We start from the raw sequence: 25,129 nt of genomic DNA, 5'->3' as shown, positions 1-25,129 counted from the left end.
CACGTGACAAAATCAACCGCATCTTCGCAACTTTTGAGCCAGGAAGAACTTGAATCAATTGAACAAGCAAAAAACAACTTCTTTGCTAGCAGCAGGATCTGTCCAGGTCGTATTGGGGTTGCCATTCAAGCCTCCCCGTCCGTTGGCCATGGCTTCCTCCATCACATTTCTCGCACGCCATGTGCCAAAGCGGCTCTGTCTGAGTCCCTCGTCTCGGTCGATTTCCGCCAAAACATCCAGGACGACAACCTTCTCGAGATCGATATCTGCCTCTGCGCCATGCCGCTATGCTGAGGCGTATCAGGCAACCAGACTGATTCCAACCGACCCTTCATTTAGGCCGGATACTTCAAAAGCTGATGCAACCCCCTCTGGACTCGAGTCTGAAACCACCTATGGCCGAAAGATCCGTCATTATACGGTCAACTTTGGCCCTCAGCACCCCGCTGCCCACGGCGTGCTTCGATTGATTCTGGAGCTCAATGGAGAGGAAATTGTTCGCGCTGATCCGCACGTCGGCCTTTTGCATCGAGGCACGGAGAAGTTGATCGAATACAAGACATATATGCAAGCTCTGCCTTATTTTGACCGATTAGACTATGTCTCGATGATGACGAACGAACAATGCTTTTCGTTGGCTGTGGAGAAATTGCTGAACATTGAGGTCCCCGAGAGAGCCAAATGGATTAGAACGATGTTTGGTGAAATTACCAGGATTCTCAACCATCTCATGTCCGTCCTTTCCCACGCTATGGATGTCGGTGCTTTGACTCCATTCTTGTGGGGATTCGAGGAGCGAGAGAAGTTGATGGTACGTCTATAGCTAGCCATTGGGATAGACATTCATACTGATATGTGATAGGAATTCTACGAGCGAGTATCTGGTGCGCGTCTTCACGCAGCCTATGTTCGCCCAGGTGGTGTGCATCAGGACATTCCCGTTGGCCTTCTCGATGATATCTATCAGTGGGCCACTCAATTTTCCGACCGCATCGACGAGACCGAGGAACTTCTCACGGACAACCGAATCTGGAAGGCTAGAACTGTCGGCGTCGGCGTTGTTACCGCTGCCGAAGCTCTCAACTACGGATTTTCCGGTGTTATGTTACGTGGTTCAGGTGTCCCATGGGACATCCGCAAATCCCAACCATATGATGCCTACGGACAGGTCGAATTTGACGTGCCTGTCGGTGTAAATGGTGACTGCTATGACCGATATCTCTGCCGAATGGAGGAGTTCCGCCAATCACTTCGTATCATCCACCAATGCCTAAATAAGATGCCGGCTGGGCCAGTGCGTGTTGAAGACTATAAGATCAGCCCTCCCCCACGCATAGCCATGAAGGAGAACATGGAGGCTTTGATCCACCATTTCTTGCTCTTCACAAAGGGATATACTGTACCTCCAGGTGAAACCTACTCTGCCATTGAGGCTCCAAAGGGTGAAATGGCGGTTTTCCTTGTCAGTGACGGTAGCGAACGACCCTACAGATGCAAGATCCGTGCCCCAGGTTTCGCACATCTAGCGTGCTTTGACCAGCTTTCCCGAGGCCATCTACTAGCTGATGCAGTTGCAATCATCGGTAAGCATCTACTCTTATCATCTCATACTTGACGATGAAAACAGGACTAACATGCACTCTTTGCAGGTACTATGGATCTCGTGTTCGGTGAGGTCGATAGGTGAAACTGTACCATGAGCATATAATATACTTCTTCCCGTTCCTTCACCTTTTTTTTTTGTTTCGATATGTTTTTTTTTTTCTCGTTCGAAGTAAGCCTTTTTCGTTTTATCTTAGAAGGGTAACGTAAAAGAATGGGTGAGGTTGTCCCTTGTTTCTTTTATTCTCAACTCAACCTCTGATGGAAAGATCTAAACCGGAGCCCAGCCCTGGTTTATTTACCACTGTATATGCATCTCTGTCACAATATGACCTTATCCTTTCCTTTTTCACCTATTTCTTGTAGCCATAAGATATTGAGCTATTCATCCTGCTACTGTAAAGGTACCCCCAAGGCTCAAGGATAATGGCATTATTCGTATATATTCAACATTAGTAAACTAGAACTCGTTTCCTAGCAACGACTGGTGGCTTGCTGATTCATCACGATCAAGCCTTTGATAAAAAAAAGGAGGGAGGTGGTTTCCGTGTAGAGAGCGTAAGAGGGAGGGGGAAGAGAAAGAATATATCGACATCAACATTCCTTGGGAGTGTCCCCGTACAACGATCGTATGTATTCGGTCCGAAGCACCGAGCTTCAAGGAGGAATACTGATAAAAGCCGATACCCATCCGAACGATAAACAAAAAACGCCATCTATAGAAATGGCGACGCTTGGAAAGTAAAAACAAAAAAACGATTCACCATATGAAAAAAGAGAACCAAAAGATACTGCCTTTTTTTTTTTTTTTTTGTTGGCATTGTGTTGTTCTCAAACGGTATTATCGTCGTAAATGAATCTGATATCTCGGGGGCGCCTTGTGTCTCGTGTGACAAATTCCTCATCACCGGGAGGCCGTTCGTTTTTTGTATTTCCGGTGAGCATGCTCTGGATGCTCATGCAGACACTCTCGACCGACTGAATGGGCGACCAGCCCGCAGAGCCTAGAAGATCCAGACATATGATGCCATTGCTGTATATATGTGGGTGCATAGGTATCGGCCGTGGTGTGTCCGAGGTCGGCGGTAAGGAGATGAACTGAACTTCTGGAGCTTCTGTGGAAAGCAGCACACATCGTTAACATGAGTGGACTTGTATAGGTACGCGAGAGATGTCTCAAGTTAAAGCCTGGATAGTGTCGTACCTATAGGGTAGTTTTTGCTGAATGTGAACCTGAGGCGGTATGTTTCGTTTTGGTAGATCGGATTATTGTCTAGGACACGGATATCCATCTCCCACTGTTCTAGGTTGTCTGCCTTTGCAACTGTAACCCCCGGAGGGAGGGAGTTTTGCATCTGGGTGAAGAGAGGTGGTCAGCCTGAGTCCCCGTAGACGACCTGACCGGCCATGGTGGGACGGCGAGCAGAAATAAGAACAATACCTTGACAAGCTCCTGTATAACCCCAAGTTAGCCCCTGACATGCTGTAGAAATCACCATCGACTCTTGTGTGTGAAAAAAAAAACAAATAAATACCTTGCTCAGCCTTCTGCTTGCAAACATCATCGCCAGCCGTTGCTCTTTCACTGGCGGGGTAGAGTCAACAAGCCAAACGGCAAGACTGGCAGAGTTATAACTAGATGTCTGTGGAAGGCCAAGAAGAGGAAGAGGAAGAAGAAAGTGAAGTTTCTTATGTTGTATGGTATCTCATGCGACGGCTCTCTCTGTGTCTGTGTTAGTTGGTAGGAGGAAGATCCCAAGGCCTTGACGGGTTCAGAGCAGCTTAAAAGGAGGCGTTGAGGGCAGTTTCTGCGGCAGTGAAGGGAGCCAGCTAAGACGAGTCTCTGTGACAGAGAAGCTGCTGGCTACCGAGTGAAGAAGTGAACTACTCTTGTGTATATACATATACGCATGTATATATCTCTCTTCCCTTCTCTAGGAAGACAGGAAGTGTTTACATCAAGCAAATCCCGTCTCAACCGCCCCGTTTGGTGGCTCCGGAAAAAGCATTTCTTCCGGCGTTATTTGTATCATAGAAGAGCCAGGTTTGTATCCGAAGAGGTGTTTTTGTTTCTTCTCTGGTCTATGAAGGGAGACTCTCCGTATATTGATAGAATGTGACTCCATCCCCTTCGACGTAGGATAGCAACTCCATCGCTCTACTATGGCATCTCTCTTCTGTGTACAGTTCTAGACAGAAACCCCTGGATCAGAGCTGTGGCTGAGCCTGTAAAGCTGCCTGTGGCGTCCCGCATCATCATCATCAAACAACCTGAAGAGCTGAAGAAACAAGCCGTAACTGAATATCAACAACCCATCCAGGCAGATCGCAGCGCCAAAACCCTTGTCATCGCCAGGCTGAAGGGCGGGCTTTGTTTTCTTTTTCGATCGAGACCGCTGGGCTCTGGATAACTAGCTGGTCGACCCAAGGACGACTGAGTTACTAACTACTAATAACAAACGACTTGCGCCCCTCCAACTCGACCCTGACTTACCTACAGCCCCAGAAAGGTCCCCTTCCTCGACCACGTCCTACGTGCGCAGAATTCCTGGTAGAAGAAGAACCAAGCTGTGGCTTACGTTTGCCTGCAAGATGAGTTGTAAGTCAGATGCTCTCCTGCGATCTCCCTGCCCGCGTCTCTCGATGAGGGGCGCCTTGCTCAGTCGCCCTGCTGGGGGAGTGTACCTGTCCGGCTACAGAGGCCGATATAACTCTTCATGTCTCGTCCATCCATCCCGGATGAAGCTCGAGATGGCTTGTTCCCGTGTCAATTGAGGATGAGAGCTGACGGTTTCTTGCTTTCCCCGCTGCTTCTAGTCACGAACATGCTGAACAAGCTGCAGGGGCAGCCCGAGAGTTACGAGAAGAAGTACGGACAGCTTTCTCTCCTGTCGACCATGGCATCTCACGACTTACCCGTCTTAGAGCACAGTATCGTTTCGGAAAGACGCTCGGCGCAGGAACATATGGAATCGTTCGAGAGGCAGACAGCCCAAACGGGAAAGTTGCCGTGAAGATTATTCTCAAGAAGAACGTCAAGGGGAACGAGCAGATGGTGTACGATGAGCTGGACATGCTACAGAGACTTCATCATCCAAACATCGTCAGATTCCATGATTGGTTTGAATCAAAGGTATGGAAGAAAGCAGAGGGGGTCGACCAAATATACTAACCGTATACACTAGGATAAATACTACATCGTGACACAGCTGGCCACTGGTGGTGAACTCTTTGATAGAATCTGCGATTATGGACGATTCACCGAGAAGGATGCGTCACAGACGATCAGACAAGTTCTAGATGCCGTCAACTACCTTCATGAGCGTAATGTGGTCCATCGAGGTATGTGCCAATTATCACAGCCATGTCTTCAGCTGTAACTAACATCACCAATAGATTTGAAACCGGAAAACCTTCTATATCTCACCACCGAGCAGGAGTCTCCCCTGGTCCTTGCAGATTTTGGTATTGCAAAGATGCTTGAAAGTGACTCTGACGTGCTCACATCTATGGCTGGATCATTTGGATATGCCGCCCCTGAAGTAATGCTAAAACAAGGCCACGGCAAAGCGGTCGACATGTGGTCCATGGGCGTTATCACCTACACACTCCTCTGCGGATACTCGCCCTTCCGGTCAGAGTCTCTCAATGATCTGATCGAAGAGTGTCGAACCGGCCGCATCGTCTTCCACGAACGATACTGGAAAGATGTTTCCAAGGATGCAAAGGACTTTATCCTCACCCTCCTTCAGCCGGACCCCACCCTCCGATCAACCAGTGAACAAGCTCTGCAGCACAGGTGGCTCAAGGGTGAAACGGCCACAGACCACAACATTCTTCCTGAACTCAAGACCTATATTGCTCGTAACCGACTAAAGCGCGGAATCGAAATCATCAAACTTGCCAATCGTATCGAGGCTTTGAAGATGCAAGACGAAGGTGATGATATTCCAGGAGCTGTCGAGGAGCCTGATGATAAGACAGCGGGTAACTCTGCCGCTGACGCTAAGCCTTCTACCGCCTCCGAAGGTGCGCCATCCAACAAGGGCCGCCTCAGTAGACTTGCGCGAGGAGCTATCTTCAGAGAAGTAGTGCTCGCCAAAGTCCGGGAAATGAAGCAGCAAGAGCAACAGCACCAAGTCGAAAAGGAAGCTCTTGAGAAAGTGGAGAAAGATAAGGGGAAGTAACTGGTGATAGGAGACATGTTTATCACGCCGACTTATATCTATGGGCAAGAGATCGATATTTTATGATTCAAAGGCCTGTGCGATCTGGAGTCCATAGCATGCGTACATCCGTCTAATCATCTTGGTCCCTGTATATCCTGTGTTTCGTTACTTTATGGCAAAAAGAGAAATGAAAATGTTCTCTCAACCGTTAGGTCTCGGGAGAAGAGGCCAACTATAATATCTTTTTTCTTTTTCCCGCAATTTTCATCCGTTGGCCATTTAACTAAAGTATACTCTGATAAAAGAAAAATTTGAAAGAGAATGTATGCCAACAATCGGTCCATGCTTCTGCCGTGAAGAAATAATAAAGACAGAATGTCCATTACCTGAGAGATAAACAATGCTTAATGACACCAATAAGAATGAATAGCCAAACCGAGGTATTTGGGAGAGATGGAGAACTGGTGAATTTTCTAGCTCCTCCTTTCTAAGATTCGTATAGCTCTGAAAGAGCCTCACTACATATCCTATCATAGTGCAGTGTCCCCTTCCATCCGCGTTCAACGGACTTAATACCAACTGTGCTCCATCCTTCGGCTTTCAAACGTGCAATCCGCTGTTGTTTTCCCTCAGCAGACGGCGTTGTCTGCCCGGCTGCCCGACCATTGGTATATGTATCGTTGTGCGCATCATTTGTACCGTTTAGTGTGGAAGGCCCATTAGGATAGGTAGGCGTAAAACTCCAATACGAAGCCAGACGGTTCATCTTTCTAGCCTTATGAATTCGTTGAAGTTCTGTCGTCTTGTTAATGAGTGACGATAGATCCCTGATATTCTCATCTACTTGGGCAGAGAGTGAGGTGATAAGGCTCAACATCCGAGGAGTTGGGTTAATTTTATCCTTTTTTAGTGGTTTCCCCACCAGCGTCGGTGTTGGCGGCGGTGTAAACGCAGTCGTCCCATTTATAGCTTCGGGAGCCGGAATTACTGAAATGGACACCGGGGGCTCAGGAAGTGGTCTTGCGAAAGTAGTAGTAAATGGCTTCTTATAGGGTTGCCTGTTTTGTGGCGTGATATCCTTCCGGTTCTTGCGAATTTGAAGAGGCTGGGGGATTAGGTCTGCCTTGATGTTTATACATTGCCTCCCATCGCTCTTTGTATGGGATTTGGTTCTTGTCAAGCTCGGCTCATCACAAGATCGTACCTGGAATAAAGCAGGTGGACGTGAGTTTTCTCGTGCGCTCTGATAAAAGATATATTCTTGTTTGATAGCATAGGGCCCATTATCAGGGTGCCAGCAAACCGGGTCAAAATCGGGGAATGCTTCAATATCTGCGGGCCAATCCGGATCTGCAAAAGCGTTTTCAAAGGATGATTTACATGCTACGAAACTATCCATAGCAATCCGTAGTAGAGGAATCTTGTTCCCAGAGAAACTATGTGAAGCGCGCCCCAGGTTTTCGTAAGATGCTGCAATATAGTATTGGAAGTATCCTTCGTGGATTTTATGAAGCTGCATTAATTATATCTGATCAGCTATTTGCCATGTTGAACAGACCTGGGGCAGTAGGATAAGACACGAACCTGGTCGTCAAACTTGTTCAGGATCTCCATTGAGCGAGCAGCACATTGCTTGTATCGACATCTTAGATGAAGCAGTTTGACTTCTTGAAGTGAAAGCTTCCATCGTTCGCTCGGGTTTGAGAGCAGCCTTGTGGTGTTTCGAGTCCTTGGTGAAGGAGGATTCCAAAGTTCAGTAGACATGGTTCGTGTAAGATATCAGAAATGTATCAAATGCCAATGAATCAATATAGAAGTAGACATGAATTGCCAACAGCGTCACATGAGGGTATTTCTTCATTCATGATCCTCACTGGGAATCTGGGGATGGATTCGAAAGCCGCAGGCAAAAGTGATGTCGGAAGGTTAAAGGTCGCGTTAGCGAGTTGATGGGCCAACTGACGCGCTTCTTTCCGTCAACAAAAGAAGATAGCAAACAATAATGATAGACTAAAGGCAATTGCCGAGAGAAAAGATAGAAGTGTATGCCTTCTCTTGGCCCAAACATGTATTATTAATTATGAATTTTCCGTATGTATGAGCAACGCATTGCTATACGCTCTCTATTAAAATGATGGCTTGGAAAGTAGCTTCTCATCCAGGTCTTATCCAAACAGGTAAGGGGAAATAGCATGAATGTAGCTATATAGCTTGACCCATAGCATCAAACAATTGGTTTCAGGCCGAGAAAAACAACATATCTAAATGACTCGCGATGTAATGAGGCATCGGATATCCAGCTATATAGTGGCATTTACCGAGGAAGAAAGGGGGAAAGAAAAAAGAAAAGATATAAAAGAGACACCAAAAACAGAGAAGAAAGATATCTCAGTTGGATATCTGAGCGCTGGGTCAGGTCCAGTATTCAAATGCGTGAGAAGTTGGCGGGCCTCAACCATAATTTGATACGTCTGACGGAACCCAAGAATTAAACTACGATGACAATCATTTCGTAGCTTTACATCTTCGCCATCCGGTTCCATTGGTTTGTGGACTGGCGTATACGGCCAGTCCTCCGACAGCCAGAAGCCAGAGTTGTACAGCACTCTCACAGCCACAGGTACAAGAGCACGAACTATTAGGCAGACAAGAAACGGCCCAAGCACGGATCTCTATACCCCGAATGTGTACGAAGTACACGTTGCACCTATCCGTTTGCTGAAGGAGCCGTGCTCCGCAGTGTAACTGGTGGTTCTTCGTGGCATGATAGTAATGATGATAATGACGCTTGTCTGTTGTTGGCGTTTCTGTTGAAGCTGAGGTCAACATAAGGTTGATAACTAGCTTACATAATCATGATTATTAAAATATATTGATTGATGTAAAACCCAAAGATAGAGTGAAAAAAAAAGGCATGTCACAGGTTCACTAAGTACTTTTTTTTTTTGTTTGGTATCAAATTGTAGGCGCCCAATCGTAGACTCATCACATATCGCCTGTGCCCATTAATTGGTTAGTTTTAACAAATCCCCAAGAATATACCGCCACGACGCGATACAAGCAGTCTGGCGATAAACATAAAGAGTGTTAGTAATGTGTATGTTGAAAAAGGGGAAGGGAAGGAAACAAGAAGAAGAACGATAAACCAGATAAACCAGATAAACCACCTTATGCCCTTAAGTATACGAACAGGATATCCATAACGAAACCACTATTGTCGGTACGCCATCATACTATTTTGTTGGTATTTTCTTCTCACGGTGATCGCGGTGGCACATCACTCTCCGCGGCCTTTGCCGTATCCATGGACTGGATGGCCTCCCCAGTTGCCGCTAGCCCGTGCATAAGCTCCCCGAATAAACGATCCAACTCTGCAGCTACGACTTCATCACTGGCACCTTCGGTTAGACTCTCCATACTTGGAGGTCTCGGCTCTGGAAAATGGCCTACTGCGTTACTTTCGGCTGCTGGGGCGGTGTTTGGCGGCTGTCTTCCGTTTTGAGAATACATTGATGAACTTTCTGATCGAGAAAGGGAAGGCGCTTGCGCATTTCCATTCATGAGGGCCACACTCTCAACATGGTTCTCCTCATAGCCATTAGCCATGTTCGTACTAGAATGGTGGTTATTATATGTATAGTCCTGAGGAAAATAAGAGTAGTCTGGCTCTTTTATTGGGGGTGCTTTTGCTAGGCCCTGTCTTTGGGTATGATTCCCAGGGCCACTTGTTGAAGCCTCTCGGTCTAGTCGGAATGGATCATAGTCTGCATCAGAGACTGAGGACTGCATGGAATCTGCAGTAGACGGACGTGATTCAGACTCCATAACGCGGTGGCCCAGTTTGCTGGTGGCCCTATTAAGAACGGAGGGCGAGTGCTGAAGTGGAAACATCGCCTGAGCAGTGGTGCTTTCATTATCCGAGCTCCAGGCACCTAGGGTATCTGCATGGGCGGTCTCGTCAATTGGCTCATCTCCTGGCCCGTCTTCTTCAACTGTCATGACTGGAAACGTCCAAGCCCTGGTATCCCGCTTTTCTTCGCGCTGCTCGAGAGGCTCGATATCGTGTGGGGCAATGTCGTCATCCGTTGGGTTTGGGCTTTCATGTTCCTCAATGCTAGTGGCTGTTGTGGGGAATTTCCAGTCCATAGTTGGCGGACGCGGGCCACGGGGTTGCGGGAATTCGTCCTGTGGCTCACTTCCCGCGATAGAGGCGGCGCGGTATGATCGGCTACTTGATCGGTGGGCGCGAATCGTATCAGCATCGGCAAGCTGGAAAGGGGGATTAGCAGACCCTGATGCTGAGGCATAATGCGACGAATCATAGACTCCAAGATTAATGTCAATGAAGGTAGAGGCGACAGATGACCTATCCGTCTCAGTCCTCAATGGTAAATCGGTGAACTTGCGAGTTTGCTCCACAGGGACGAAGTCGTTTTTCGTTTCATACTTGTACTTTGGCTTTGCTTCGTCGAAAAGTCCCTCCATGGCGGCAGCTCCTCTCTTTACTCTTTCGTCGAAATTGACCTTTTCTTCGGCCGTGAGTTCCCTTTCTTCGGGCTCGATATTAAATTGGTCGAAGGAGGTATAATTCGGTTCTGGAGGCTGCTCGGTTTCTAGTGCGGCAAGAGAGGCAGAAAGCTGGTCCAAATCAATAATTGAAAATCTCTTCTCAAACCCTTCAGTCGTACTGAAATTCCAGGCTTCATCATCGTCAGGCCCCCTCGTCCCAGGCATTTCTGCAGCTGCAGCACCTCCGGGGTTGAAAAGTGATATTCGCTGGCCTCCACGCTGAGACCACTGATAGTATATCTTCACTAGCTCTCTTAAACTCTCAGTTGGGTGAGTTTGCTCGGAGTCAGCAATGTATGGGTGGTTAAGGATGTCGCCCATAGCAGGCCTGGTTCTAGGATCAGCATCCAACGCGTATGAAACAATTCCACATAATTCTTCTGAGTAGTTGTCTCCGTCAAGCCTTGGGGTAAACCGATTGAGCTGGCGACCAATTTGCATTCTTTCTCTCAGAGTCGCGTTGGGCGGATTACCGGTGGCGCATTCGAAAAGTGTGCAGCCATAGGCCCAAACGTCGATCTAAAGCCCACCCATTAATAGAACGGCCAAAAATTAATGAAATATAAAACTTAGCAACAGTGCAACAAACCTCATTACCGTACGGATGGACTTCATCGCCAGGCTTGTTGGGAAATAGCTCTGGTGGCATCCAATGCGGCGTACCAATCCAGGTTGAACGTTTGTCACGCTGACTTTGAAGCACGCCGGCAACGCCAAAATCACAGATTTGAATATTTCCCTCTTCATGAATTAGAATATTACCAGCTATTGACCAAATATGTTAGTTCCGGGCCAGGATTGAATATAGATAGTTTTCCTGTCATCACCTTTGATATCTCTATGTATAATACCTGCGTCGTGGATTGCCTTTAGACCAATAGCCACTTCTCGAGCGATTGGGATGATAAATTTCTCCTCCAGTTTATCACCAGTTGCTCGCATCTATTTGAAATTTGCTGTTAGTATACACACTAGATATCGCCCTCATACGAACTTACTAAAGTTTTGATGCTTCCCCCTGGGCAATATTCGCTAACCAGCCATAGTTGGGAATGTATCGAAACAGCTTCGATGAAAATATTAATATTCTTTGCCCCAGCTTCCTTTACTTGCGACATGACTTTCGTCTCATGAATAAAATCCTTGATAGACTCATCCTTAAAATCCCTGGTGGTCTCATAGTCAAGATTATCTATATCCATGACCTTAATGGCGACCACAGAATTTGATGGAAGATGGTGTCTATTCAGAATTGTTAGTAATTATATGAAATGTGTAACTAAGCAATGGGAATGCACAAACCCTTTGTACACACGACCATATGAACCCTTTCCGATCAATTCCTCAAATGTGTATGGAGGAATGTCTGTTTTGGCCCTCCGGCACATTTCTCGGACAGCAAATCCTTGTTCTCGAGCAAGTCGCATAGCCTCAGATTTCTGCTTTGTGACAGCCATCATGGCTGATGACGGGTCGAGATGCCCCGCAGAAAACATGACGGGCGTATCTCGCTGAGGTGGACTATCGTCTTCAGGTGGTGGGTCAACAGTTACTGTGATGAAAGGTTTCCTTAACTGTTCTTCGAAACGTTCAGCTTGCACCGAATCAACTTCCTTAAGTTGTTCCTCTAATTGTGCAATCTGGTTAGAATCAGCTTCCCTCAGCGGTTCTTCAAATCGTACACAACGCGCTGGAGCAGGGCAATTTAACCTTTCCCGGGCCTTTGGAGCTGGTGTAGGGTTTGCGTTGGTCTGACTGGAAGAAGCAGAAGTAGTATTCTCTGGTTCTGACTTTGTTTTGCGTGAGAAGAGCTTCTTGAGAGATGAAGTAAGCCTCCGAGCTCCGCTTTTCTTGCGATTCCGGTTTTGTGTAGGAGGGAGCTCTAGGTGGAAGACAGGCCGTGGAAGAACTGGGCACGATTCGGGAGAAAGCTCAGGAGAATAAGGCCTATTTAAAGGAAAGCCGAAGTCGCCTTGGGCATGGAAAACCCGTGGTTCGGCTTTAAGGGGTGGGGCTTGGTCCGGCTCGGGTCGAGCAACCGGGTGGCTTCCAGGGGTTGGTAGATAAAGATAGCCCGACGAGTTAACCCCACCTGGAATGAAGTTCAAGGGGTTATACTGAGATTTGGGGTTGAGGGTTGAGAAATGATGTGGTTGAGGAAATGAGTCTGTCCGGAGTTCGTACTTCTGAGGGGGCCGAGATCTCTTGGGAACCGTAGCTGAACGCTGCCGGCTATCGTGTTCGAAATCGTGCTTCGACTTCGGTAATGGATCTGTAAGAGAGCGTGGATCCTGGAATGACCGGGCTGGTTTGAGAGCAAGCGCCGGTGTGGTCTTACGGCTCGAAAAATCAGGGTCAAAATCGTTGAAACCTCCGGGTGTGGTGTCGTGTTTCAGGAGCTCTCTAGTTCTCGCTTGAAATTTGCCACGAGTATAGAGACGTTTGGGCCGTGGATATTGTTTATATTCAGAAGGTTTTACAGAACGATCCTCGTAGTAGTGATAATTGTAATCATCTGTGGTGTAGGCACGCCTGATCGGATGGGGACGGAGGTAAGGGTTTAACTTGTCGGCTGGAGGAGGTTGGGATTCCTTAGACCTCGGGGGTTCTTCGTAGGCTTCCCTGGTTGTTTGTGATTCAACTACTGGATTAAGCTGGTGATGCGCATGCGCTGCGTTCTCGATGGAAACAACTGGCTTTGAGAACCTTTACTTGCGTGTTAGGCGATGCTGGAGAGATATAAGAGTATGAAACACGCAAATATCAGCTAACATACCCAACAGAAGGTGAAGGTGGATGAAGGTCAGGGTCAAGCTCCTCGCTTGAGGCTAAGGTCGAGTGCGACTCGTTCGAATGATATGTTTCAAATGAGCTAATGTAACGAGTGTCACTTGATTTGTTCTGAGAAGAGAAAGACTCGTAGTTTTCCGATTGCAAGTATGATGCTAATTCGGGATTTCCTTCGTTAAGGCCACGCTCTCTCAGCGGCTCAGCAGGAGTATAATTCCGTGGAGCCGAGTTTGGGATTGGTAAACGATTGCCGTCAGTCTTGTCAAGATTTTGCTGTTGAAGTCTTGCTGCAGCATCACAGAAGAGGTGAGCACTGGCAGCTTGGATGTCTTCCTTACTTCCTATAAACCCACGGGCACGTAATGGGCTAGGAGGTTCACTATATAATATCACAGTTAGTCCCATAATCACAAAGAGGAGACAATAAAACAAGAAAAGTGCTTAAGAGTAATACCACCAGGCAGCTTCGCGTGGGTGTACATTCTCATCCTGGGGGAAATCCATCATAGAGCAAGACAATATATGCAGAAGTAATATCAATTAAAGCATCACACATAACATGAAGACATAAACAGAAGCGTATCCTGGAGAAGAAAACAAGAAGAAAAGATAAAGAGAATAAGAAAGAGAGGAGGGAGGAGAGAATAGTAGGTAAATGTGCATGTTGGGAGAGGGGAAAAAGGAGAGAGACTATATGTAACTAAAAAGTAAACATAGGATATACCTACAAAAACTGTAGAGGGCGTGAGGTTGCGACAAAAGTTGTCGAGTACCTATGGTTCCCCCTTCAAAATGAAGTTGATATCCCCTTAAAATGAATCACTTTTAATAGAATTCAAGCTTCAATAATTGTTAGACTAGCATCTAGAAGCGTTGCGTGTCCATTATGGTAGCGTTGACGTTGAATATCGGGATATTCCAGGGTTAGATATTCAATTTTTAAAGAGGTCTTTGTATAGATCCTCGACAGTAACTGTCGTAATCTTATATAGATGCAGTTTAGAGGCGCTAAGTACCTGTCTAGATTCATATTAGCGCCATTCCTTAGCGTGAAAATTCAGAACTTGTAAACAAAAACAATATAGATCGAACAGCCCAGACCTTTAGTAGGTGACCTACCTGGAACATCAAGAAATCTATAGGGTAGAAAATCTGCTGGTAGAAGGTGCTAGACACCGCTGGCAAGTGAAGCAGCAATAAAGCCCCTATAGGTACTTGTCTTTGTCCATAGGAGACTGAAAGGAGGGCTAAAGTAGAACCTGATATGTATAACAAGAGAGTTGCCACTGTAATACCTGTCAAGACGCCGATGTCAGCAGCCATTCAACAAGGCTCTATATGTTGGAATCAGATCTGGCTTTGGAGAAAAACAAAATTCCCCAAATAATCTCTCTTTATAGATTACCAACAGCATATAATAATAACTAAATATACCCGTCCTTTTGAGAAAATGCTCGAAAAGGAGGCTCTACAACAGCTAAAGAGAAACGGGTATATAACGGTAATAATCTATACTCATTCCAAAATCTACCAAAAAGAGGGTGCCTTTCAGCTAGATAATGTATATAGAAGTTCCTTACCTCTATGAGCTGGTTAATAGTAAAACGTCGAAGAACTTGGGGTATCAGGAGAAATAGACTTGAAACTCTTGCAAAAGATAGAAAAGAGAAAGGAAGAGGAAAAGAGGAGAATGATGACAAAAGAATCAGTATTAAACACCCCTTTTTGAGAACACCAGCAACGCCATTAAATGCTGGAGGGTATCAATGGCGTGAAGAAACGAGAATCCAAGACGTGGACTTGGAAGAAGCTCAACCTTCTTCTCGGGATGATGTTGGATCTTCCCGTTTCGGGATTCGGAAAGCGGAAGAACTATTTAGCTGTTGATTACTAAGCTCTAGTGGGGCTCAAAGTTCCCTTCAACGAACAGTAGCAAGTAACTACGAGAGAATATGAATTAACTACAAAGTGGAGGAGAAATGATGTATTGGTATTATATTCGAATGGCTCTTGCATCTAAAAAAATAATGTACCCTCGAGGGTTCTATAACTACTCACAGTCTATAGGCGCCTCCAGAAAAACCGCAGGAGCAACCACCCGAAGAATAAGTATTCACTTCTTACCTGCCCATATTGATTATTGCTGTTGGTCAACAACCGGCTTACTGAATGTTGAACTGGGCCTTGAGAACATCGCCGAACCGCTTGATGGCCTCCCTGATCATGTCTGCAGGAGCAGCCGCAAAAGTAGATCGGAAGAACATATCCTCTTCCTTGGCCGATTGGTCCGCCAAGAACCAGCTTCCGCGCGAAACAAGGACGCCCGCATCCACGGCAGCAAGGAAGATCATTTCTTCAATTGCTTTATGGTCTTTTCCTTGCTGGTAGGCAGGGTGTTTCTTCCAGTCAACCCGCATCCAGTTCTATTTGCAAGGATCATGAAAATTTAGCGTTCGTTCAAAAGCGAGGTGTTTTTTTTTTTTATTAACCAGGGTAAGGGTGCAGGAAAAACTTACAAACATGCCCGCAGTCGGAGGGTTGCAGGTCGCCACGCTCTTGGGTAGGAATTCCTCGCAAGCATCCATGATGCAGTTTCTTCGCTTGGTGTATTCGATACGAATGTGGATTAGCCATTTGAGATATCCCTCATGGCCCCATGACTCGTCGAGAAGTTTGTAAAGGAGGATCTGTGCCATTCCGCTTGGAGCTTGGGTGGATGTTTCTGCCTGTCGGATCATACGCTCTGTGAACTGGGCGGAAGAGACGAGGAAGGAGACACGAGAGCCGGGGGAGAGGACCTTGGAGAATGAGTCCAATCTGATAACGCGGCCATCGGTATCAAGGCTGAGGTATGATGGTATCAGGGTCTTGAGGAACTCATCCGTCGTGGCTGGTGGAGGGGGCGTAGGGGTGTTTAGACCGGCGTAGGGCTCCATCTGCAAGAAATAGTACGGTTCATCTTCAACGACAATCATATCGTGTTTCTGTGCAACTTTGTAGACTTCCCTTCGTCGTTCGGCGCTCTGAGTGGCGCCGGTTGGGTTCTGACCCGATGGGACGGTGTAGAGGACGAATGGCTTGCGTGCGCCACCGTGAGCAGCCGGGTCCCAGTTTGAGAGAATCTCATCGAGAGAAGTCGCCAGGAGACCTTCGGCATCTACCTTTACCGGGAACGGAATCACTCCTTGGGCAGCAGCGCCCTCCATTGCGGAACAGAAAGTGTATTCCTCCGTTAGAACGATATCACCGGGCTTGCACAGCATGCGCAAGACGAAGTCCCATCCCTGGGTGCTTCCGGGAGCTAAAGTGATGTCCCAATCACCGTATGGAGGATTATGAACGATCTAAAAGAGAAAAGGTCCCTCTTTTAGTCCACGCTTTCACGGACATAGGCAAACTAAACGACGGTGTCGTACCTCCACATGTTCCGTCACCCATCGAACAAGAGCGGCGTATCCGACCGATTGGCCGTAATTGAGCGCAACTTCGAGGTCGAAATCACTTGTACCGTCGGCAACGTCATGTTTTGTAGAGGCAAAAACGCACTCGGGGTTCGCAGGGGCAGGATCGGCAAACTGGCTTGGACCAGGAGCTTTACACGAGATCTCGTGGAATGGGAAGTATTCCTGGGATGGAAGGCCACCTCCGAGAGATATCAAGCCTTATCCAGAAGTCAGCTCGCGGAAGCAGGATGGATAGATCCATTTATCTATTTCAGGTACTGGTACGTACCAGGTCTCAGGTACTGGGCCACTTGCTTCAAGGTAGATGGCTGCGAAGGGAACTGGTCAGTGAACTGGTCCGGTATTGTATAGAGACGGTATATCCACGGACCTTCCGCAGCTTACTCTCTTCAGACAGATAGTCTGTTCGTCAGAGCTGAGCAGTCAGTCCTTGTCCAATCCCACCACCCTCGACAGAAAGACCGGTGATCTATCCACTCACGATCCCATCTCTTCGCCTTTGGCTGTGATGCAGATGCCTGCTCATAAAAAAACGAGTAAGCCGGCTATTCCCACTGGCCGAGAAAATAGATTGCGCGGGGTTAGGGTAAAAAAAAAATAAAATCAAAATAATAATAATAAAAGGAAAAACAAGGAAAGTTCCCTTACAGCGCTCTTAAACATGCTACTGTCGGAGAATGCGGCGACACCCTTTGGGAGAGGAAACCTAGTCCTGTTAGCGGCAACGTTGGCAACCGTCAACGTCCCCTCGACGACGGCAGACTTCTGAGCTGCATTGCTGGCGGCGTGGGGTGCCATGCTCTTTGTAGATAATCTTTCTATTAACAGAGGAGGGTCGGTTAATATATGTATCTCTATCTAGATCTGTGTCAAAGCCGTTTCAGGTCGAGATGTGAATTGTAACTTAATACCCTGTACATAAGCGGGGGGAGGGAAAGAATGGTATTTATATGTATACCTTGACGAGGAACTTCCGCCCTATGACATCCCTTCGTGTAGTTTAAATTAGTTGAGAAAAAAGCTTCGTCCGGATAATATAAGTTAACTACAAGATCTATGGAACATCGACCTCTTAGCGCCAAAAGAAAAACGTGGGGCGAAAGGAGCGTCTTTGCTTTTTCCACTTGTTGTCCCTTATACCGTTGCTGGCCATTCTGGAGGCGTTGGTGGCGCTGGTCGTTGATGTCTCGGTAAGCACTCTACAAGTATGTAGCTAAGACTTGCTATGCCAGGCTATGTATAAACTAATGTATGCAGTGAGTTATGTATAGAGATATAGCCGAAGATGTGCCGACAACGGCCGATACCGTTGTGGATGCAAGGCAGTTAGTTCGATACGGCCAGCAAGAACAGGTCTGGTCCTCATAGCATGCCCAGGAACGAGGGAAAGGGACCTTGTCTGCAGGCCGATGGAGTCGACAGCTGACGGAGTATTATACATACCTCTTCTGCACGGTGACGCTTACCGGCATTGCGTGTATATACACACTACTATAATATACACACCCAGTTAGTAGTGTGTATAAAGTGCCGAGCAGGGATGAGTCAAGAGGTCACGGCTCTAGAAGGCCGTATAAAGAGAGAAAAAGCGGGTTGGTCACTTGATACCTACATACGTACATACAATACATAGGATAGAAGAGCAAGCTGGCCGCTGTCAAAGGTTAAATACGGTAAGTGGACCAAGCTGGCAGTGGGTGATGGTGAGCGACAGCCACGAACAGCACAGCAGCGAGAGTTGTAGTTACAGAGGAGGCCGCGGGAAAAGCTAGAAGACGAAAGAGACGAGGGGGAATGCAAGAAGATTCCATCGCTGCCAGGCTCTGGACCTTGTGCCAGGGTATGAAGAGAGATGGGGCCTTTTATAAAAAGTAGTACTCCGTACAGGGGGGGGAGACTCGGAAGGGGAAGGGGGGGCCCCTGGTTCCTCGCGAGCGACCCCGTTGAAGCGAACCAACGCCGGCCACCTATCGGTCCTTTACCTGGAGCAGCCCCCAAGTACCCCCCAAGCATACCCTAAGCAACGCCCTCCCCTCCCCTCCAAGCAACCAAGAACCTCCCAAGAACCTCCCAAGCAACCCCAAGCACCGCCTAAGCCTTCACCTAAAACTTCCCACCCAAGGAGCCAACGCCCTTTTTCCCTCCCCTCTAGCCGGAGCGGGTTAGTCAGCTCCTCACCCATTAATCTTATCTGCAACTCACGTGGCTTTGCTTTGCTTTCGCTCTCCGCCCGCTCCACGCTCTTCTTTTCTCTCTTCCTTGCGCAGAAGTCAGGTCTCTCTCTTTTTTTTCTTCTTCTCCCTCTCTTGTCCTGTTTTTTGCCTTCTCTCCCCCGTCTCCAGACAAGCTTGTTTGTCGCTGTGGGATGGCTGATGGTCCCTTCGGCCCCGTGGCGTGCGTGTTCGATATAACTTGACCATTTAGCCCCCCAACTCCTTCTTGCAATCTCACCAGAAACATCCCATGGATGTCAAGCCACCTTCCCCGGCCGATGAGAATGGCCTCAAACGGAAACGTATATACCTCATATCCTCCTTTTACACCGCATTGGTATGGTATGGTATTGCTTGGCTGATCAGGTTGTATAGGTCCCGCTGCCTGTGTCCACTGTCACCAACGCAAAGTACGCTGTGACGCGCGCACCGTTGGGGTCCCGTGCTCCAACTGTAGGACGGCGGGGAAACTTGACTGCCGGATACACGAAAAGAAGAAGCGGACCGCATCTCGATCTCTGCGGCACCCTGTCCCGATCAGATGCGCTCCCTTTCCCGAGTCGGACGAGCCTCATGCGCAGGCATCGCTGGCAAACCCCATGCCCGACTCCCACCACACCACCATGTCGATTTTGGACATTCCCGCGCAAAAGGAGGACTCGTACCCGGCTGCCTCGGTCATGGACTGCTCGGAGACGGCACACCGTGACCTTTCGCCGGACGAAGACCAGACTTCGGAGCGGGACAAGCAATTGGCCAGCTGATAGATGAAGAGTCCACTCACCGCAAGATCCAGAAGAACGTCAGGGTCATCTACGTCGGACAGGATGTATCTAATCTAAATTTCCTTCTGCGGCAACAGCATCTAGATCGTGACGATGAGGTGTATCACTTTGCTACTAACGAGATCTCACGCAAGTACATCGAGTGTGGGTTCGAACAGGTCCCGAGAGATGCCTTCGTTCTTCCCGAGCCCGCCCTCGCTGACGAGCTTGTCGATGCGTATTTTAAACATGTCAATCCCGGCTTCCCCATCTTGGCCGAGGATATATTCATGGCACAGTATAAAGGAAGAGACTCGTCAGACGCGCCCTCTCTCCTGGTCCTGCAGGCAGTCCTCCTCGCGGGCGCCCACGTCTCCCGTCCGAGGCCGATGCGAGACACGCTCAAGGCTGCCTTCTTTCGTCGAGCCAAGCTGCTCTTCGAAGCGCGAGTTGAGCGCAATAGAGATATAATGGTCCAGGCGGCTCTCTTACTTACCTGGTATTCAGATCCAGTTGATGACGATGTAGCTGCGAATGCTCATTACTGGGTAGGCGTCGCTGCAAGGATAGCCACCGGCCTAGGTATGCATCGAAACTCAGGCTCTAGCATGATAGTACCGCACGACAAACGTATGTGGCGGAGAGCATGGTGGATACTAGTCCAGTTTGACGTAATGGTTTCCTTGCAATATGGTCGCCCACAGGCAATGTAAGTTCTACTTCTCTTCAATAAGACGAACACCACGGGACATATAGCTTCCATCGGCCTCCTCTAACAGAATATTAACCCCCCAGAAACCTGGATGACTGTGACGTCGAACCGCTGAGAGCTTCCGACTTTGAAGGATGCGGCAACAACATTCAACAGGACTATGTTATACAGTTCACCGAGCTATGCTGCATGATCTCTTTCATAGTGAGGGAGCGGTTCGGCCTACGTATCTCCCCGGAAAGACGTAAGGCGATCCTCTCTGAGGCAGACAGGGCGCTTGCAAACTGGTCCATCAAGCTCCCCGACACCGTCCGCATGTCTACCACAGACATGGATGCCTGGCCCGCCCTACTCCATCTTACCTACAACAACTTCCTCATTCTCCTCCATCGTCCGCATCCACGTGCATCCGCAGACACATACGCACACAATGATGCAGAGATTTGCAGTGCCGCCGCTGGCGTCATCGTATCTATATTTGAAGAGCTCCGGGAAAAGGACCGCATCAAATATCTCTGGTCATCCGCCGTCAACACACTGTTCACAGCCATGATCCAAATAAGAGTCGAGCTGCGATTCTCTAACCCTGTACTGGCCATCAATGCTCTGCGACGCTTCGACTCAACGCTTGTCACTCTCCGCGCCTTGTCCGAATACTGGCACAACGCAGAAAGCATCTTCCACCTCTTCGAGAGCTCCAACGCCTAAAATACGATATGCAGATGGTCAAATCCAAGCAGACCAACACCGCGAGAGCTCGAGAAGGTGATCCCATCTCCAAAGTCAGCGAAGGTCCACCCCCACAGGTTGAGGCGCTCTTGCCACAATCCCAGCTACAGAGCTGGTGGCCCAAGACACAATTCAGCGAAAGGCTTAATTATTTCACGCATTCAGAACCCATCGTACCTGTCAGCGGGCCTCAACCACAGCAGCCGCAGCAGCAACAACAACACCCACAACCTTCCGAACATCTCCCAGGACAAGGACCGGATTGGCGGCAGTTGTTTACCTTTGCAGAGTCTGAGCCATGCGGTGCGGTTGTTCCTGAAAACCTTAATGATATGGAAGATGAATGGCGCGAGCTTTACTTGCACGATCCAGGCTTGACGGACTATTTTCAAGAGAGCACCTGGCTGCAAAGCTAGGGGGATGTCCAGGCCATGGCCATAGCCATGTTCTAGCCTGTCACAGGGTATCTGTTGCACCATGTTCCTCATCTCCCGCCCGAGAAGTCGGACCAACCCTTCTGGACGCACAATATAACTTCCTATGCCGAAGCAGGAAAACAGGGTCTCTTTCCCTGGCGCACCAGCATATCAACCTAGCCTTTGGTGCTTACAGAAAAGGGAATCCCTGCGTCCTGCGCCCTGGCATCCTCAAGCTATCACAGACACCGAACCCCCTGGCCTGCCGATCTGCCGAGTGCCGAATGAAATGCATAGTAGCCACCTTAACTCTTATATGAATACCATATACCCACCACGAGTCTGCCCCCGGCAGTACACTAGATACGCCCATAAGACTTGCGTTTTAACGACGATATATTTCCTTTCATCAGTACATTTACCTGCTCTGGCGCTGGGAACTGGCGTTTTCTTCTCGGGATTTTTTATATCAAGTTTTCATTTAGGGAAATGGGAGAGCAGTCTTTCTTTTGTTCTGGGATAATAAGGGGTTGGGAAAAGTAGTTTTCTCGACTTTGGATGCGTCAATGTATATAGTATTATTGACCTGATAATGTGTATATATACCTTTGTGTCTTGGTTTTTATACTCCTTTTTTTATTTATTATATTAACATAGATTCTTACAGGGATAGACTCAATGAAGCAAGGCACGGTTATCGAGAAGTGTAGTCTTCCATCTAATCTCCGTTTCATCCTGTAAATTGTAAATATTTGTAAATGCTTGGGGTGGGATATTTATAACTACTCCATCGACTAAGAAAATTATATCCATGACACATCAAATTTTAGGTTCGGTCTGGCCCTTGATAATTAACAGCTTTCGTATATTAACAACCAAGGACGAAAAGCACACTCACTCACACGCCTAATCACGATGGCTACGCAACAGGTTGACCCGAAGAGGCAGCAGGGTATGTCGAAAAGCCCTTAATCAATCACCACACATCGTGTCTTGCTGCTCAACTAACGTCACACGACAAAACAGAGCTGCAGATGCAATACTCCAATTTCAAAACTACCCTCCACCAACTCGCACAGAAAATAGGCGATATAGAAACCGAAGCCGAAGAACATAAGTGCGCATTACCATTTATCTACCTTCCTACACTTCCACAACACACGACACCACAACATCACATCACAACATGAGAGCCCCTCCCCCGCCCGCCCGTTGGTACGTACCGATATACTGACCTGCTTCACCCCCCAGGCTCGTAATGGAATCGCTACAGCCCCTCCCACTAGATCGAAAATGCTTCCGAATGATTAATGGGGTGCTAGTCGAGAGGACGGTAAAGGACGTGATTCCCTCGCTGAAAACGAATGCAGATGGGCTTAAACAGGTTCTTGACGAGTTGATGAAGCAGTATAAGAGTAAACAGGATGAGATGGATAATTGGAAAGTACGTCTTGCCCCCCTCCCTTTTTTTTTTTTTTAATCGTCGGGTGTGTGGGTATATGTCTGATGGATATATGTGTTGTTGTAGAAGAAGAATCATATTCAGGTTGTGCAGCAATGATGTGAGGTCTTGATATTCAAATAAATGAGCGAGAAATATATAGTTATGGGTTACGGGTTGAAAATGGGATTGCTTTAGTTCTTGTCGTCCAGTTCTCTCGTTTTGCGTGCTGGTGTCTTCGATGGCTTGAGATTGGAAGATTCTCGGGGAAAATCTAGATCTTCTGCTCGGTCATGGCCATTGGATGAGAGGTGTAGGCTGGTTTAACGATCTAAGATTCAGTCTCCGTCGTATATAATAGCTTCTACGTATAGTACCGACACCATATGATGCCAATGTGCAGTCACGCTTCTGACTGCTAGTACAACTGAACAAGCTATAACCATATGGTGATTTGAGAGTAACGAGCTGGACTGGTGGGTAGGCGCAAGGGATAGGATGACAGCAGCCTGGTAAGCTACCACGCCATCCTATCCTGTTCATGCAAGGGGACCTGGCCCGTCAGCGCCGAGATAATTATTATATAACGTGATGCCATCGTCACTGTCCAGCGCATAGGCAGGCGTAACTTGACCCAAAGCTGCTACGGGACATGCACATCTACCTAACCCGTTAATAAGAAAGGAGGGGGATACACAAAGGGGAGAGCTAGATAACACAAGACAGCCTTCGCTTCGAGAATCCTTGTTTTTGAGGCTGCCCGCCTGCTTATTTATAGATTATTTCTTTGACGTTTTTTTATACATAACTAAGTAGGATGGCTAATATATTGCCGTTCTCGGTTGGGTAGCGACATGCGCATGCATGAATAACTGGCCTGCCTGGTGAGGTCATATGCTGTATATCCGCGTACAATGTATATGTGAGAGACGTCACTGCTATGTATGTAGCCCGGATGGATGAGACATAAGGATTCTGTGACTGCTTGTACAGGATGCAGGAGACAGATCATTTATCAGCTATCACGAAAGGGGGGCGGTTGATCGGTTGGCCGTCCCCTTTGACCGTCTCTGCGCTTGTTCGACTAGCTTCGAGCCCGTACAGGATACGTACATGCATCTTGCATATGAAGATATGTCCGGAGCAGGCAGATAGGTTGCTTCTGATGCTATCAAGAACTGCGTGACACCTGTCTTCGCTCCTGCAACAAGGGCTGCCGCATCCCGTAATCCGTTCGTCCATCAGCCTGGTTCTGAACTGACCGCCAGCCAAAGGCCATCGAGTCGTCTTCTCCCGTACCTAATAGTTAGACAGACACCAAACAGTAGCTACATCACGTATAAAGCGGAAGCAGCCAAAAAAAAAAAAAAAGGAGGGACGAAGATGGAAAAGAAGGAAAAACAAGTCACGTTGACCCGCGATAAGAAGAGGAAAAAAGCCAAAAAGGGGAAGAACTTAATCTTATCAACGACGACGACTTCGACCTCAACTTCTTCCCTTTTTTTTTTCCTCCTTCTCGTCAACAATAAACAAACACGAGAGAGCAACGGCCACCTACGTCAGTATCTGCAGCAATTGCTCTGTCACATTACCGTCGTATACCCCAACTTGCGGTCAAGCACAGCAGAATCATAATAACAAGAGCAAAAAAAAAAGAAAAGAAAGGAAAAGCAAGAGTGTTGGCTAGCGCGGCCCAGCATTCACCCTCCTCGCCCATCTCATCGTCCATCCCCTTCGAAAGAACCGAACCGTCACTCGATTTCCGCCCAACCTCCTCCAACCAGCGGCCCAGCACCTCCACAAGCCCAGTCGCATCTGTAGCACCCCGTCCTAGGCTCCCAGCGAGTCACAGCAGCCAACGCGTTTTGCTTTTTTAACGTATGCGACTCGGCGATTAGCCCTTGCCTGACAGCATCTCAGTCCATCTCGCTGCTTCGCTGTTCGCCAACCGTCCGTTCCTTGCTTGTTCCACGACTTCCCATTGCCCGCGGATACCGCGCAAGGTATCCACCCCTCCTCAAGGTCTCTCTCTCTATCTCTTTCTCTTCCTGTCTATCCCCGGGTAAAAAAAAGAAAAAGAAAAGAAAGCCCTTTTTTCAAGGCGATCGTGAAGCAAGAGAGCCGTGATCATTGGGTGCTGAGGCTAATGCGGTCCCTTCCATGCAGGATACCGACGCGCCCGCCCACGACATTGACATTGGGACCTACAGGACCAAGTCAGACTATAACAGCCTTTAGGTTTTAACGGAGGGTGAGTGAC

At 47.9% G+C, this 25,129-nt stretch overlaps 8 protein-coding genes across 8 annotated transcripts; 4 read left to right on the top strand and 4 right to left on the bottom strand.

The window, feature by feature from the left end:
- Positions 1-56: 56 nt before the first annotated feature.
- MCYG_05814 (NADH-ubiquinone oxidoreductase subunit) lies at positions 57-1,687 on the top strand (the record flags this gene model as incomplete). Its single annotated transcript, XM_002845899.1, has 3 exons — positions 57-811; positions 863-1,583; positions 1,650-1,687. The coding sequence occupies 3 exons, from the start codon at positions 149-151 to the stop codon at positions 1,685-1,687; spliced, it is 1,422 nt and encodes a 473-aa protein (XP_002845945.1).
- Positions 1,688-2,433: 746 nt separating this feature from the next.
- Positions 2,434-3,167, bottom strand: MCYG_05813 (ubiquitin conjugating enzyme; the record flags this gene model as incomplete). The annotated part of the gene is made up of 3 exons (XM_002845898.1): positions 2,434-2,717; positions 2,807-2,957; positions 3,138-3,167. 3 exons carry the CDS (start codon positions 3,165-3,167, stop codon positions 2,434-2,436), a joined length of 465 nt encoding a protein of 154 aa, XP_002845944.1.
- Positions 3,168-4,427: 1,260 nt separating this feature from the next.
- MCYG_05812 (calcium/calmodulin-dependent protein kinase) lies at positions 4,428-5,789 on the top strand (the record flags this gene model as incomplete). The annotated part of the gene is made up of 4 exons (XM_002845897.1): positions 4,428-4,471; positions 4,528-4,735; positions 4,812-4,944; positions 4,999-5,789. 4 exons carry the CDS (start codon positions 4,428-4,430, stop codon positions 5,787-5,789), a joined length of 1,176 nt encoding a protein of 391 aa, XP_002845943.1.
- Positions 5,790-6,258: 469 nt separating this feature from the next.
- On the bottom strand, positions 6,259-7,535 carry MCYG_05811 (conserved hypothetical protein; the record flags this gene model as incomplete). The annotated part of the gene is made up of 2 exons (XM_002845896.1): positions 6,259-7,284; positions 7,356-7,535. The coding sequence occupies 2 exons, from the start codon at positions 7,533-7,535 to the stop codon at positions 6,259-6,261; spliced, it is 1,206 nt and encodes a 401-aa protein (XP_002845942.1).
- A 1,221-nt stretch (positions 7,536-8,756) lies between these two features.
- Positions 8,757-13,535, bottom strand: MCYG_05810 (polarity-defective 6; the record flags this gene model as incomplete). Its single annotated transcript, XM_002845895.1, has 9 exons — positions 8,757-8,767; positions 8,814-8,836; positions 9,031-9,148; positions 9,191-10,859; positions 10,930-11,105; positions 11,192-11,282; positions 11,339-11,582; positions 11,643-13,046; positions 13,117-13,535. 9 exons carry the CDS (start codon positions 13,533-13,535, stop codon positions 8,757-8,759), a joined length of 4,155 nt encoding a protein of 1,384 aa, XP_002845941.1.
- A 1,757-nt stretch (positions 13,536-15,292) lies between these two features.
- On the bottom strand, positions 15,293-17,392 carry MCYG_05809 (amino transferase; the record flags this gene model as incomplete). The annotated part of the gene is made up of 7 exons (XM_002845894.1): positions 15,293-15,553; positions 15,647-16,474; positions 16,547-16,773; positions 16,863-16,926; positions 16,965-16,996; positions 17,076-17,112; positions 17,243-17,392. The coding sequence occupies 7 exons, from the start codon at positions 17,390-17,392 to the stop codon at positions 15,293-15,295; spliced, it is 1,599 nt and encodes a 532-aa protein (XP_002845940.1).
- A 1,665-nt stretch (positions 17,393-19,057) lies between these two features.
- Positions 19,058-21,428, top strand: MCYG_05808 (regulatory protein amdR; the record flags this gene model as incomplete). The annotated part of the gene is made up of 6 exons (XM_002845893.1): positions 19,058-19,109; positions 19,183-19,512; positions 19,539-20,153; positions 20,187-20,280; positions 20,367-20,930; positions 20,954-21,428. The coding sequence occupies 6 exons, from the start codon at positions 19,058-19,060 to the stop codon at positions 21,426-21,428; spliced, it is 2,130 nt and encodes a 709-aa protein (XP_002845939.1).
- Positions 21,429-22,343: 915 nt separating this feature from the next.
- On the top strand, positions 22,344-22,989 carry MCYG_05807 (prefoldin subunit 2; the record flags this gene model as incomplete). Its single annotated transcript, XM_002845892.1, has 4 exons — positions 22,344-22,380; positions 22,455-22,545; positions 22,680-22,872; positions 22,957-22,989. The coding sequence occupies 4 exons, from the start codon at positions 22,344-22,346 to the stop codon at positions 22,987-22,989; spliced, it is 354 nt and encodes a 117-aa protein (XP_002845938.1).
- Between the last annotated feature and the right edge of the window lie 2,140 nt (positions 22,990-25,129).

This window comes from Microsporum canis, genomic scaffold (assembly GCF_000151145.1).
Source record: "Microsporum canis CBS 113480 supercont1.5 genomic scaffold, whole genome shotgun sequence".
NCBI lineage: Eukaryota > Fungi > Ascomycota > Eurotiomycetes > Onygenales > Arthrodermataceae > Microsporum > Microsporum canis.
This window is presented reverse-complemented; position numbering and strand designations above follow the sequence as displayed.